General features: G+C 36.0%; 1 protein-coding gene across 7 annotated transcripts in view; it reads left to right on the forward strand.

Moving 5' to 3' along the window:
* IFT81 (intraflagellar transport 81) overlaps nt 1–14,586 on the forward strand; it is a 198,285-nt gene that overhangs the window by 116,781 nt on the left and 66,918 nt on the right. For all 7 annotated transcript variants that reach the window (XM_042911246.1, XM_042911249.1, XM_042911251.1 and 4 more), the window contains 6 exons: nt 724–813; nt 2,928–2,993; nt 3,306–3,416; nt 5,245–5,329; nt 11,015–11,178; nt 12,833–12,928. In XM_042911246.1, coding sequence (XP_042767180.1) covers nt 724–813; nt 2,928–2,993; nt 3,306–3,416; nt 5,245–5,329; nt 11,015–11,178; nt 12,833–12,928 — 612 coding nt within the window. The remainder of the gene's footprint in view (nt 1–723; nt 814–2,927; nt 2,994–3,305; nt 3,417–5,244; nt 5,330–11,014; nt 11,179–12,832; nt 12,929–14,586) is intronic.

Here is a 14,586-nt window from a genome sequence, read left to right on the forward strand (position 1 = left end):
AAGAGTTTTAGAATAAATGATTTACATATTTGTAGGATATTATCAGTCAGGAAAAATATTATTAATTTTCTGTCATTGCTCACAAAAAAATACTATTTTTAAAGAATTTTGGATAAGAGTTGTGATTTTTTTCATTCATTCCACTACTTTTTATTGAATATCTATATCAGTTATGCACCACGCTAGGTCCCAGGGATACATAATTGTACAGGATCAGTAGGATTCTTGTCCTCCTAACTCTCCTTGTCTAATGGTGGGAGAGAGGTAAGTAACTAGACAATTATAATTTTACATGCTATTTACTCTGGAATCATGACACTCTGACCTAGATAGGTATAGGGCTAGAGAAGTCTTCTCTGAAGATGATGTTATCTATGCTGAGACCTGACAGATGATGAGCTGAAATTATCCAAGTAAGGAAGTCATAGAGTGTTCTCAGAGGAAATAGGGTGTGCAGACTGGAGATGAGAGCCAAGAATATTCCAAAGATTTAAAGATCACCATAGTTGGATGATGTGAGTTAGGGAAGTAACCAGAGAGGAAGCTGGAGAAGTACTTAGTGACCAGATCTTATATACCTACTTTTTTTATATCTTATATGAAAGTATTTTTAATGCCATTCTATAATGGTTTAAGTAATCACTATAAGTTAATGAATAACCTGATTAAGAAAAGCCTATTGGATCTAGTCATTAATTTATAATTTTTTAACTTATCTTTTAGTATGAAGAGCTGATGGAAGCCTTTAAAACTTTGCATAAAGAATGTGAGCAACTCAAGACATCTGGATTTTCTACAGCAGAAATAAGAAGGGTAAAGAAAAGAAAATACAGTAATATTTTTAAAAAATTTTTTTAGGGGCGCCTGGGTGGCGCAGTCGGTTAAGCGTCCGACTTCAGCCAGGTCACGATCTCGCGGTCCGTGAGTTCGAGCCCCGCGTCAGGCTCTGGGCTGATGGCTCAGAGCCTGGAGCCTGTTTCCGATTCTGTGTCTCCCTCTCTCTCTCTGCCCCTCCCCCGTTCATGCTCTGTCTCTCTCTGTCCCAAAAATAAATAAAAAACGTTGAAAAAAAAAAAAATTAAAAAAAAAATAAAAAAAATAAAAAAAATTTTTTTAATGTTTATTTATTTTTGAGACAGAGACAGAGCATGAGCAGGGGAGGGACAGAGAGAGAAGGAGACACAGAATCCGAAGCGAGCTCCAGCCTCTGAGCTGTCACCACAGAGCCCGATGCGGGGCTCAAACTCATGAACTGTGAGATCATGACCTGAGCCGACATCGGACGCTTAACCAAATGAGCCACCTAGGTGCCCCTTAGGACTTTTGGTACATGTTACTTAACATTCTCCAAAAAAATTTTTAACATTCTCAACCAGGCGTGGAAACAATAGAAGTTGCTTCCTCAGGGAGGCTTTCCCTGATCTCCTACGTGAATTAGTTCCCCCAATTCTTTTTGTTTATCACACTTACCAGACTTAGGATTACTTGAATGTCTGTCTTCCCCACTATTTTTATGCCCTATGAGGGCAAGGACCATGTCTGTATTTCTTGTTCACCACTCTACCCCAGTGTCTATCACAGTGCCCCGTACATGGTAGTTTCTCAGTGAGAGCTTGCTGAGTATATTCGAAATGGAAGATGAACTCATATTAATGGGAGAGAAAGATCCATAAGTAGGATACTTATAGTATGAAGGAAGAATGATAGACCTTCATCCACTCTTCCTCCATTATGTCATGTGAGTAAACTGAAATGATAAAATAACCGAGAGTCTGTCATTTTAATTTCACTATTACCAGGGTGTTTTTGAACATATTCTTTGTAGAAAATATGGTAAGCAAGATAGAAATTAATTCACTTATAATCCCACACTGTATAGATAACTACTATTGACATTTTAGTGAATATATTTAAATCTTTTTCTTCATATTGTGCTATATATAAATGTTGTAATCTGCTTCTTTCAAGTAATGTCATATCATGACTTTTTCTGTCATTAAACATTCTTCTGCACAATTTTTAATGACTTTCATTGTATCGTGCCATAGTTTATTTAAAAATCTTTAGACATTTGGGTAATTTACAAATTTTAGATATAATTAGCATCTGTAAAACTCCTCAGAGAAGTCTTTGGCCTTCCATGAATATTTTATTAGGAAAAATTCCCAGACATGGAATTATCAGGCTAGATGGTATATATGTTTATTTTAAGACTGTTGATATTGTTCTCTAATACAATGCCACCAGGAATGAGTAAGAGTGCCTATATCCTCAGATCCTGTGAATACTGACTAGTGTGTCTGTTTTTCTCTTTAGTATTACTGTGATGGTTAGACTATTCATTCTTTAGGTTTAGGAAGGAATTTTTGTTTGTTTTCACTTGCAAATATTATGGAGCTGTTTAACAGGAAGGTGGTTTATTTTTGAAGCCTTTATTTTTAGGAAGGGAATTGGTTAATTGACAAAACCAGATGCAAATTTATGTCTTGAAAACACCATAGTCTTAAAAATAATTTTGATGGAAAATTGGCAGAATATATAGTTTGGTATTTAACAGAGCAGATGGGATGTCAGCAGCTGTTGTTCATGTTTTTAGACCTGCACACTTTCCATCATAGAAGACTTTTGAAAAATCATGTGCCCATATTTGGAATCAGAGCACAAATGTGCTGGTTGGCAGCTTTACCTTGCTACGTTATAACCTGTTTTATTTGCTTTTCTAAATGAACACCAAGCTGCCAAATAAATTACCCTGCATAAAGAACCCTGGGGAGAAATAAAAATGCCCTTTATCCAAAAGAGGATCTTTGTTCCTTAATTCTCTGGTTATATGTAGTGAAAACGGTCAATGCACAATCATATGACAACTTTATTTGAATTCTACAAAGAATACTTTTCCTTATAATGTCTCCTTGACTACTTTTTAGGATATCAGTGCAATGGAGGATGAAAAGGATCAGCTCATTAAGAGAGTTGAACGTTTGAAGAAAAGGGTAAGGCAAGAATTAGCACTGTAAGACTTTGGCCCCAAGTCCCAAGCACTTGCACAGATTTAGGAATGAAAATGAAGATTAAGCAAGGCATGGGTGTACATCTGAGGATGGACTCAAATAACATTGACAGAAAGGGAATCTCCCCAGGCAGTAGCCCAGAACTTTTAAGACCTGGAGTCTGGAACGTTACTGTCATCTCTAGGGAGTACTGTTTGCCAAAAGGAAATGATAAGTGGATGTCTGAGTCACATGACATGCTAATTTCTTTCTTAAACTTGACAGTAACATGTACTACTTATTCCTTTACTGTAGGTGGAGACAGTTCAGAATCATCAACGGATGCTTAAAATAGCAAGGCAACTTCGAGTTGAAAAAGAGAGAGAAGAATTTCTTGCACAACAGAAACAGGAACAAAAGAATCAGGTATCCTCACAAAAGTTTATATTCTTATGGTGAAAGAAATACTTCCTTTTGGTTATCCAAATGTAAAGAAAAAAGAATTCTAGATTGTGGAAGTTCATGTTTCCTTTTGTTAATGTGATGGAATACTTCTTCAAAGGATTTTGTGTCACCAGTAACAATAATGCTACTTTTTAGGTTCAGTACCCAGTATATATCTGTGTACTGCCTTCTAGCTTGTGCTTAACTCATGTTGAGCCAACATCACAGAGCATTCATCATAATGTTAAGCATTAAGATTAACTGCTGATAAAACTTCCAGAATCTCCAAAGGGTGTCCTGAGATTCGGGGCCTATGAGAACATCCATTTTATTCCACCGATCACAGTATCCACTACTAGACTTTATTCCAGTGGCGAATAAGCAACTCATGAAAAGGTGCAAAATCACCCACATTCCACATTTTTAGACTTTGCCTTAAAGAAAAAATAATTCGGCTAGAAAAGATTATTTTTACTTTATTAAAAATTTGTCTTAGGGGCACCTGGGTGGCTCAGTCGGTTAAGCATCTGACTTCAGCTCAGGTCATGATCTCACGGTCTGTGAGTTCGAGCCCCGCGTCAGGCTCTGTGCTGACAGGTCGGTCTGGAGCCTGCTTTGGATTCTGTGCCTCCCTCTATGCCCCTCCCCCGCTCATGCTCTGTCTCTCTCTCTCTCTGTCAGAAATAAACATTTTAAAAAAATTAAAAAAAAAATTTGTCTTAAAACTGAGTAGACTAGGGGCACCTGGGTGGCTCAGTCAGTTGAGCATCCGACTTTGGCTTAGGTCACGATCTCACAGTTGGTGGGTTCGAGCCCCATGTCGGGCTCTGTGCTTACAGCTCAGAACCTGGATCCTGCTTTGGATTCTGTGTCTCCTTCCGTCTCTGCCCCTCCCCTGCTCATACTCTGTCTCTCTCTGTCTCTCAAAGGTGAATAAATGTTAAAAAAAAATTAAAAACTGAGTAGACTATACATTAAAAATACACTTTGAAACAGCTCCATTTCCTACTCAATGAGATGTTTGGCTCTTTTGGAACTTGATTTGGCATCATGGTAGTTCCACTGCACTAGTAAGCTGCATTGCTTGGTCCCTGAATGGTCATCTAGCATCAGTGTCTGAGACACTGAGAGAGAGAGAGAGAGAGAGAGAGCAAGAGCGCTCAGTGTGGGGCCTGATGCGTGGCTCAATCTCACAACCATGAGATCATGACCTGAGCTCAAATCAAGAGCTGGATGCTTAACTGACTGAGCCACCCAGGTGTCACACATCAGTGTCTGAGTCTAAGACATCATTTTGTGGCTGGCTCAGTTGGTAGAGTATGCAACTCTTGATCTAAGGCCTTATTTGTGAAAATGCTAATATTCCTCAGAATTAAGAAAACCATGTTAGGGGTACCTGGCTGGCCAGGCAGTGGAGCATGCAACTCTTGATCTTGGGGTTGTGGGTTCAAGCATTGGGTGTGGAAATTACTTAAAAATGAAATTAAAAAAGAAAAGAAAAGAAAACCATTGTTATAACAAGAAAAGCCTGATGCATATATTTTTTTACCAAGTATTTTTCCTTGATCACTAAGTACAACAGATAACTAAAGAAAAAATATCTGAAAGCTTTTTTTAAAAAGCTTTATGTGAAAAGGTATTGAGAAAACCAATTACATTTTGAGCTCAACATAGTAATTTTCTTAGTTCTTATTATTTGTTCTTTTTACATCATAAGAATTACGTGGAACTTGTATTTTTCTTTGCTTGTCCATGTGAGTGGTAGGTCTCAATACACTAAGGAAATAATGGATCTAATTATATTTTAAAGCTATTTCATGCGGTGCAGAGACTGCAAAGAGTACAAAATCAGCTGAAAAGTATGCGCCACGCAGCAGCAGATGCAAAGCCTGAAAGTAAGTGGAAACTGTTATATGATCTAGATGATCAGAGAATATTAGTTTAAATCAGTAGTTTTCCTTAAAACAGTCAACTCATGGGAATTAATTATTGTTGAGTGATAGCTCAGCATTTTAGAGTGGCATTTTCTAGTTAATTAATGAGAGTCCTATTGAAGACATCCTTAACTTTTACTGGGGTTTTATGGTTCCCATTCAGTGTTTGGTCAGAAGGTAAAGATAGTGAAAACCACCATGGAGGGAGGCTCTCTGGTATGTGAGTATGTACTTAGGATGGAAGTTATGAAAAAGATGGATGGGAAAAATGTGAATAGTTTTAGAGCCTGAGCCATAAAGAAAAGGAATAAAATGCTGGACTCTTAAAGCTTGGTGTTTTTTCTTATATTGGGCTGTGCTAATGACTTGACTGTTGGCACATTAGCTTTACATAGAGGCTAAATTGTTCTGATACCTGAGATAATACCACCAAACCCATCTTAGGCATTTTAAAAGTATTTTCGCTCATCAGAAGGGAGACCATGTAAACTGGAGGAGCAGTGGAAAGCTATCATTGGTACTGGAGAAATATTCCAGTGCAAATATCTGGCTGTTCAAGCGTTAACTCATCTTTCTGTAGTATTCTATGAAATACTATGCTCCAAGCTATGATTCATAGAATAAAAAAGATAGACGATAACAATAACAATCGTTGGCAACAATGTGGAATTGTTGCTGGCGGGAAGGTAAAATAGTGTGACTTCTTTGAAAAACGTATCTGGCAGTTTCTCAAAATGACCCAGCATGTTTCATTCCTATGTATCTACCCAAGAGAATTGAAAACATATGTCCACACAAAGTCTTGTACACAAATGTTCATAGTCAAAAAGTGGAAACAGCCCGAATGTCCCTAAACTGATGAGTGAATAAACAAAATGTGGTGTACCATGCAATGGAATGCCACGGAATGAAGTACTGATACATGCTACAACACGTATGAACCTCAAAAACATGTTAAGTAAAACTAGTCATAAAAGACCACAGATTATATGATTCCATGTGTATGAAATGTCCAGAATAAGCAAATCCAGAGAGATAAAATCCAACTAGTGATTACCTAGGGCTCAGGAGTTTTAAGGCGGGGACAGCTGTGTGTGTGTGGTGGAGGGAGGAAGGGACTGCTAATGGGTATAGAGCTCCTTTGGAGCCGATAAAAATGTCCTAAAATTGATCGTGGTGCTAGTTGCACAACTCTGTGAATTTACTAAAAACCATTAAATACTTTAAATGGATGGATTTTATGGCATGTAAATTGTATCTCAATACAGCTGTTAAAAAAGATAATACAGTATTTCCTTAATTCTAGACACATATTCTTTCCCATTTTAGTTGTTTTTGCCATTGGGGTATATGTTACATTTTATATGTACATTTAACATGGTATTTGTTACTTAATCAATGGCATCTTAGAATCAAGGAAGTATGGTATATTTAATTCATATTTTAAAAACCAGTATAGTGTTGCCTCTAAAATATATGGTTAATACATGTTAATTGGTGACTTTCCATAGACTCTCTCACTCCTCTTAGTCTTATAAATTCAGGTTCAAGCAATACCTGGAAGTTGCCGTGCATTTAGTTGTTGGTGTCATTTCATTCTTTATTCACTAAGTTTTTACTTTCTAGGAGAATGTTAATTTTCAGGACAAAGAAAATAATTTTTTTTTCTTTTAATGTTTATTTATTTATTTTTGGGGAGAGAGGTAGGGAGGGGCAGGAAGAGAAGGAGACAGAAAATCCCAAGCAGGCTCTGTTGTTAGCACACTGTTAGGATTTCACAAACTGCGAGATCATGCCCTGAACCGCAGTCAAGAGTTGGACACTTAACTGACTGAGCCACCCAGGTACCCCCAAGAAAATAACTTATGATTTTTTTCTCCTCAGTGTGATGTATATCTTTTTAGTGTATATTCTTTGGATTTGATGTAGTTTCCTTCAAAACTTACTGTAAAAATTAAGACAGATCTTCAAAAGAAATCTCTTGTAGCCATTTAAAAATTAATATCAATAAGTAATTTGCATAGGCCTACTCTTACTAAGAAATTATTAGAAATTACCATTAATAGTGAATTTATTGAGGGGCACCTGGGTGGCTCATTTGTTTAAGCATCCAACTTCAGCTCAGGTCATGATCTCACGGTCTATGAGTTCGAGTCCCATGTTGGGCTCTGAGCTCACAGCTCAGAGCCTGGATCCTACTTCAGAATCTTTGTCTCCCTCTCTCTGCCCCTCCTCCGCTCATGCTCTGTCTGTCTGTCTCTCTCTCTCAAAAATAAATAAACATTAAAAAATTTTAAAACTAATAGTGAATTTCTTGAAATGAAGGTAACGTGTGTAAGAATTGAAAGATTTTGTATGCAGAAAAAAATTGATCAGTGAAGTTTAATACAGTTTAAAATGTTCTTCAGTATCTGTTATCTTCAATTTTATTAGGTTAAATACGTTGTTATTATGTATTAATTCTGACAACTAAACATAATATCCAAAGGTATTTATAGCATTTGTAATACTTCATTTTTTATTTGAATTGATAGTCTTTATTTTACTTTGGCTTTCTACCTAAAGAGAAATTATTTGGGCCAGGGAGTACATAATTACTCACTTAATAATAAAATTTACAAATAAAATTGTGTTTTATGCATCTCTTCTGATGCTGGTGTAAAATATTAATGTGAGTAATGTTAATAGATGCTACTAAATAAAATCAATTACATTGTTAAGTAGTAATAGAAATAATTGGCTTAAACCTATAGTGCATTAATTCAATTTTTATTGAACATCTGCTGCATGTCAGGTACTGTGCTGGGTGCTAGGAATAGAAAGCAAAGATATTTAGGATCTCACAGTCTAATACAGGAACGACAGGCAGTGAACAGTTATAATGCAGCATCACTAATTTGCTGATGGAGCCCAGCACAGGGTTCTATGAGAACAAAGAGACAAAGCACCGAACCCTGTCACAGAGTCAAATGGCTTCCTGGGTGAGGTGGCACCTGAGTTAAGTTCAAGTTGGAAAGGTAAGGAATAGAAGACATTCCATGCCAAGGCACAGTAACCAGAAAGAACATAAATATAATAGATGAAGTAGAGATAAAAGGGTAGGCTATTCCTGACTGCTTGTCTTTGAAAAGAAGGCAAGAAGGAAGAAAAAAAAAAAAAACAGAAAAGAAAAGAAGGTAATAGAGGGAGTGTGCAAATGAATGAGAAAGACAGTACCGTGCCTAGACTGATTGTGTGCTGGTGACTGTGATAGTGATTGTGATAGGGGTGATTGTGTGCTGGGGATTGTGATGGGGGTGATTATGTGCTGGAGGAGAGAGTCAGTTAGACAAACAGAAATTGAAGATTTGGGAGGAGAAGGTGAGAGTTGATAACAGCCTTTCCTGTGTGTAGGGCATTGAGTGTTCTGCAGCAATTGCCACAATATGTTAATTGTTGGCGTATCTGACTCTGACTCAACTAAACTCCAGACTAGTCACCAAGTCATAATTGGTCTTTCTATTTCCAGGCCCTAGCATGCTAAATTACACAGAGCAGGCATTCAGTAAATAGTCTGTTAAGTAGTTAGGAGGTGGGAGTAGAGACCAAAACCCTGGATAGGAAGAAAATGATCTTTTCCACAGATAGGAGGAGAATCAAATGAGAAAAACAGGGCTGAAAACACAAAAATAAGGTATTATGTGTGTAATATGTGTTCTTTGGGGCAGGGTGTAGGGAGCAGGAAATTAAGGAGTTCTTGCTTTGTGGACATCTTTCTGGGAAATAGTCTTAAGGGTTGTATTCAGCAGCCCAGGAAAAGAGTAGATAAAACATATTTAATTGATCCAGGTATTTCCTTTAAGAAGGTCTATCTAAATTTTTTAAGTAACAAAAAATAGCTTATAGAAAGTTTCTAGTTACTTGAATAACATGAAAAGTGTTTTTAGTGTAGGAATGTGCTTTGTATTTTTTCAGAGTAATAGCCATATTATAAAACATTCATGGAAGTTAATTCATCTTTATACTCTATACTTATTCGTGAGATTTATTATATAAAAGAAGCTACTCATTCTTTTGTAGGGTCAGAGAGATGTTTTCAGAGGGTTTTTAACCAGAAAGTTTGCTGAGATCTTAGTGATCATATATTTAATTTCACCAGGATTTTGAAAGATATTTTTTTAAAAGCTGCATAGAGAATATGACTACTCTTCAAGGTCTTAAGTTAAAATTTTTAAGAGAAGAATTTTAAATGTGATGGAAACCCTATTTTTATGTTTCTTAACAGTTTTATTGAGGTAAAATGGATGTTTAATAAACTGCACATATTTGAAGTATATATTTGATATGTTTTGACAAAATGCACACACTGTTGAAACCATCAACCTTAAGATAACAAATATAGCCATCACTCCCAAACATTTTCTTGTGTCCTTTGTAATATCTCACTTTTGCCCCTTTGTGCCCCTCTACCCATTGCCAGGCAACCACTTTCTGTCACTATACAGCAGTTTGTATTTTCTAAAATTAGAATCTTTCTTTTAAATAGAAAAGATAATATTTAAGAATTTTAAATCTTTGAAAACTTTTAGTATTTGATTCTTTACACCTCTGGTTACGTGTAGTATGTTTAAGAACTTGACAATGGAAAAAACAGTCACCTAATAGCCAAAGGAGCCAGGATGTAGATTTAATCGGAAACCACATAGGAATGACTGCCTAATTATAGTGTGATTCATTAAATACTCCCTCTTTCCTCCCTTTCCCCCGTCCCCAAAAAGGGGGAAAAATTGTAGGGATGAATGGAAAACTTGTGATTTTGCCATTAATAAAGTTTTACATGTTAATATATAGTTAGCACAACAGAACTAAAAATAATTTTTAAGGTTTTGGGCCAAATTTATTAAGCAATCTACCTACGTAGATTACTTAAACCGGAAATCCAGTGTTTTAAAAAGTCAAGCCAGAATTTGTAAACGTGTCATGGAAAGATCTGAAATAAACCTTTTAAAGCTCTCTAGGCTGGGAATTTATAACAAAACTATTATTCACTGAAAATCTATGTATGTGTATGTGTACTCTGCCAAAATAAGAAAACTTTCAAACACTTTAAAACCTTTAAAATACAATTTAAGTTGCCACTTACTGTAAGCTAATACTTTACAATATCAAAACTACCAACATGGAAAGCCAAAAATGTTTATGAATGTAGATAATTTTTTTTTTGGATTCTGACTTGTACCTTTAGTAATATTTTCATTGGTTTGAAGCTGACAAATTATAATGTATTACCATTTATGAAATATTAGAATAGAAATATAAATTGCATCAGAAGTATTGTTAAAGAAAAAGAATAAATGGCCACTTATAGAACAAAGAATCTGGGTGGAATTTCATTTGTGTTGTCATTCAAAAGATTTCAATGGTTGGGGCTCCTGGCTGGCCCAGTCGGTAGAGCTTGTGACCCTTGATATTGGGGTCATGAGTTTGGGCCCCACCTTGGGTGTAGATTACTTTTTTAAAAAATTGAAAAAATATTTCAGTGGTCAATTTTGTATTATACAGAATGCTTTCAATAGATAAGCCTATTATTCAGGTCTCATATTTTAAAGTGTACAAAGTATCACTATACCTACTCTCTTGGGCTGAATAATTATTTTATTTTTAAAGGTTTAATGAAGAGACTAGAGGAAGAAATAAAGTTTAATTCTTATATGGTAACTGAAAAATTTCCTAAAGAATTAGAGAGCAAGAAAAAAGAATTGCATTTTCTACAAAAAGTGGTTTCAGAGCCTGCCATGGGCCATTCTGATCTTCTTGAACTAGAATCTAACGTAAGTGGCAACCAGTCTTCTTTTTATGACTCCCAATTTTATCTCATCCCCAGTCCTGTGAAAATTATATGAACTGCTTTCTGTGGTGTCCTGCTCTTGACTCTTAAGTTCCCCTGTGCTGAGTTGACAGTTTTTATGAGGAGTTGTTCTTTGTGAGAAATTATAGCATGTAATGCCGTTACTTAATCTACATGATGTTATACAGACTTAGTCAACTGATTAGGAAACTAAACAGCTTGAATATATAAATTAATGCATATCATTGACTCATAGGTTTATGTATTCATAATATAATCATTTAGATGGTAAATTTTTAAATATTTTGCATATCATTATTTTTTATTTCCAAGAATAATATTATAGCAATTTTATATTTAAAGCTAATATTTTTATTTGCTTTTTCATGCCTGCTTTGGAATTACTAAAGTTTCTTGTAATGTTCATTGAAACTTGGTTTCATATTATTACATTTTTGTTCCATAGAAATAAAGCACCAATCAGATGTATATTTTTTAAAAATAAGAATTAAATGGTATGATGATTGATTGAAAGATTTTGGCTCGCTAATCCATTAATGTGCGTAATATGTACTTAATGCCCACTCTGATTAAATACATAATTCTGGCCATTTTATTCTTTTAATTTACTTAAAGAAATTAGATGTTCAAGTGACATTTGGCTCAAATTAATGTCATAGAATTAACAGGAGTACTCTAGTCTTTTTAAAGGATAGTTATACTGAAGCCATGTAATTTTTTTTTTTTATTTCTTGAGGGACTATCTACTTTTATTGGCTTTATTCACTTTTATTTTGTTACATTTGGTAAAGGGTTAATGAGTAAGATAAATGGCAGCTATATAGAATCACAGATCATTAGAACAGGAAGGGTTATTAGATGTCATCCATGAACCCAAAAACTCTCAGTTGGGTTCATGAATTCCTTACACTAAATCCCTTGGGAATGTTAGTCTGGATTTTCTTTATCACTTGCAGTGACTTGTAAGTCACAACGTAGGTGAGGGATAACTTCAGATTTTTAGAAATTGTCTTTTTGATAATAATTTATAAAATTTCATGTAGAATGCTTCAGGATAATTTCAACATGGATGGTTAAATCCATATAAATAATCAAAGTGTGTAAATATATATCATGAACTATGAAATGTAAATTGTTTCTAAAAATAATCATAGTAACCTACTTAGAACATTAATGGACCTGTTCCTCCCATGAAATCACTGAGATAAAAACTGAATTCAGGGACACCTGGGTGGCTCAGTCGGTTGAGCATCCGACTCTTGATTTTGGCTCAGGTCATGATCCCAGGGTTGTGGGATTGAGCCCCATGTTGGGCTCGGTGTTGAGTGTGGAGCCTGCCTAAGATTCTCTCTTTCTCTCCCCTCTACTCCTCTCCCTCATTTGTGTGTTCTCTCTTGCTCTCTTTCCCTCTCCCCTCCTCTCTTTCTGTCTCCCCCTCTCCCCCCACCCCTCTCTGTCTCTCTCTCTCTCTCTCACACACACACACACACACACACACACACACACACACACACACACACAACTATGTAAGTTCAAAGTTTGGTTTGGCTAGATGTTCCCTAGTTTATGTAATCATAGGGAGAGTTTTAACCTTTTTTACTTTCATGCTGTTTTAGATAAATGAAATAAACACACAGATAAATCAGCTGATTGAAAAGAAAATGATGAGAAATGAGCCAATTGAAGGCAAACTCTCACTATACAGGCAACAGGTAAGACCACTCTTTTGGCTTTCATATTTAGATCTTTAATCTTATTGGTGAACATCTTCATAAATACCCTATGCTGTGTTGTGGATAGTCTTAAAGTGAGAAGGAAGTAAAGAGTAAATGTTCTTGGGGCGCCTGGTGGCTCAGTTGGTTGAGCATCCGACTTCAGCTCAGGTCATGATCTCACGGTTCATGAGTTCAAGCCTTGTGTCGGGCTCTGTGCTGACAGCTCAGAGCCTGGAGCCTGTTTCGGATTCTGTGTCTCTCTGTTCCTCCCCTGCTCGCCCTCTGTCTCTCTCTCAAAAATAAATAAAGATTAAAAAAAATTTTTTTTAAAGAATAAATGTTCTTCTGTTATTGCTAATCTCCAGATTATAACAAAGAATTTGTGGAAAAACCATAAAGACACATGTTTGAGTTTGAAATTCAATACACCTGATAATGCTTAGTTTCCTTAGCATCTGCCAACTGTGATGATGATAATCTATTTGTGCTTATATCTGTAAGTGTGGAATTTGATTTAAAAAAATTTTTTTAACATTCATTTGTTTTTGAGAGATAGAGAGAGACAGAGTATGAGCAAGGGAGGGGCAGAGAGAGAGGGAGACACAGAATTCAAAGTAGGCTCCAGACTCCAAGCTGTCAGCACCGAGCCTGACGTGGGGCTCGAACCCACAAACCATCAGATCATGACCCAAGCCGAGGTTGGACCCTAACCGACTGAGCCACCCAGGTGCCCCAAGACCCTATGGTGTTCTTTTAACACGTTCCTTTGTTTCCTGTATTTCCTGAAAATTCTGGTTTGGTATTTTTTGGCAAGAATACTTTCTAGGTAGCATTATGTACTTCCATTTGGAGGTGATAATGTCTGATTGTCTCTTCTTTTTGGAATGTTAACAGCCATTGATTATCATTGCTCATCTGTTAATTTCATTAGGGTTTATAAAATGTTGATACTTGGGGCACCTAGGTGGCTCAGTTGGTTGAGCATCTGACTTTGGCTCAGGTCATGATCTCACAGTTTGTGAGTTGGAGCCCCATATCCACCTCGCCGTTGTCAGCACAGAGCCCATTTCAGATCTTCTGTCCCTCTCTCTCTGCAACTCCTCCGATCTTTCTCTCTCTCTCTCTCTCTCTCTCTCTCTCTCTCTCTCAAAAATAAATGTTGTTAAAAACTGTTGATACTGTGATTCTTTCTTCAATTATTAGCTTGACTGCCTCTATGGAAAAACCTCTCATCAACTATTTGGTTAAACTGAGCTATAGTTCACATAGGAAAGGCAGGGTACATGCTTGATTCTTTATTTATCAGTTTTCAAAAAGAATTTGTTTCCTCCACCTCATTTTCATCCTCCAACAGTAAAAGTGATCAATTAAGGTTAGTTTTTAATTTTTTGGTTCCTCATTTATTTAATAATTATGGGGTCTATCCATCAAGAAGAGCTAACAATTATAAATATTTATGCTCCGAATTTGAAAGCATCCAAATATATAAAACAATTAATCACAAACATAAGCAATCGTATTGGTAAGAATACAGTACTTTCAGGGGACTTGAATACTCCACTTATAGCAATGGACAGAACATCTAGATATTTAACATCCTTATGAATCATAGATTTAATTCTATTTGATAAGTTTCTAGTATTTTCCTTGATGAT

The sequence above is a fragment of the Panthera leo genome, chromosome D3 (genome assembly GCF_018350215.1).
Source record: "Panthera leo isolate Ple1 chromosome D3, P.leo_Ple1_pat1.1, whole genome shotgun sequence".
Lineage (NCBI taxonomy): Eukaryota > Metazoa > Chordata > Mammalia > Carnivora > Felidae > Panthera > Panthera leo.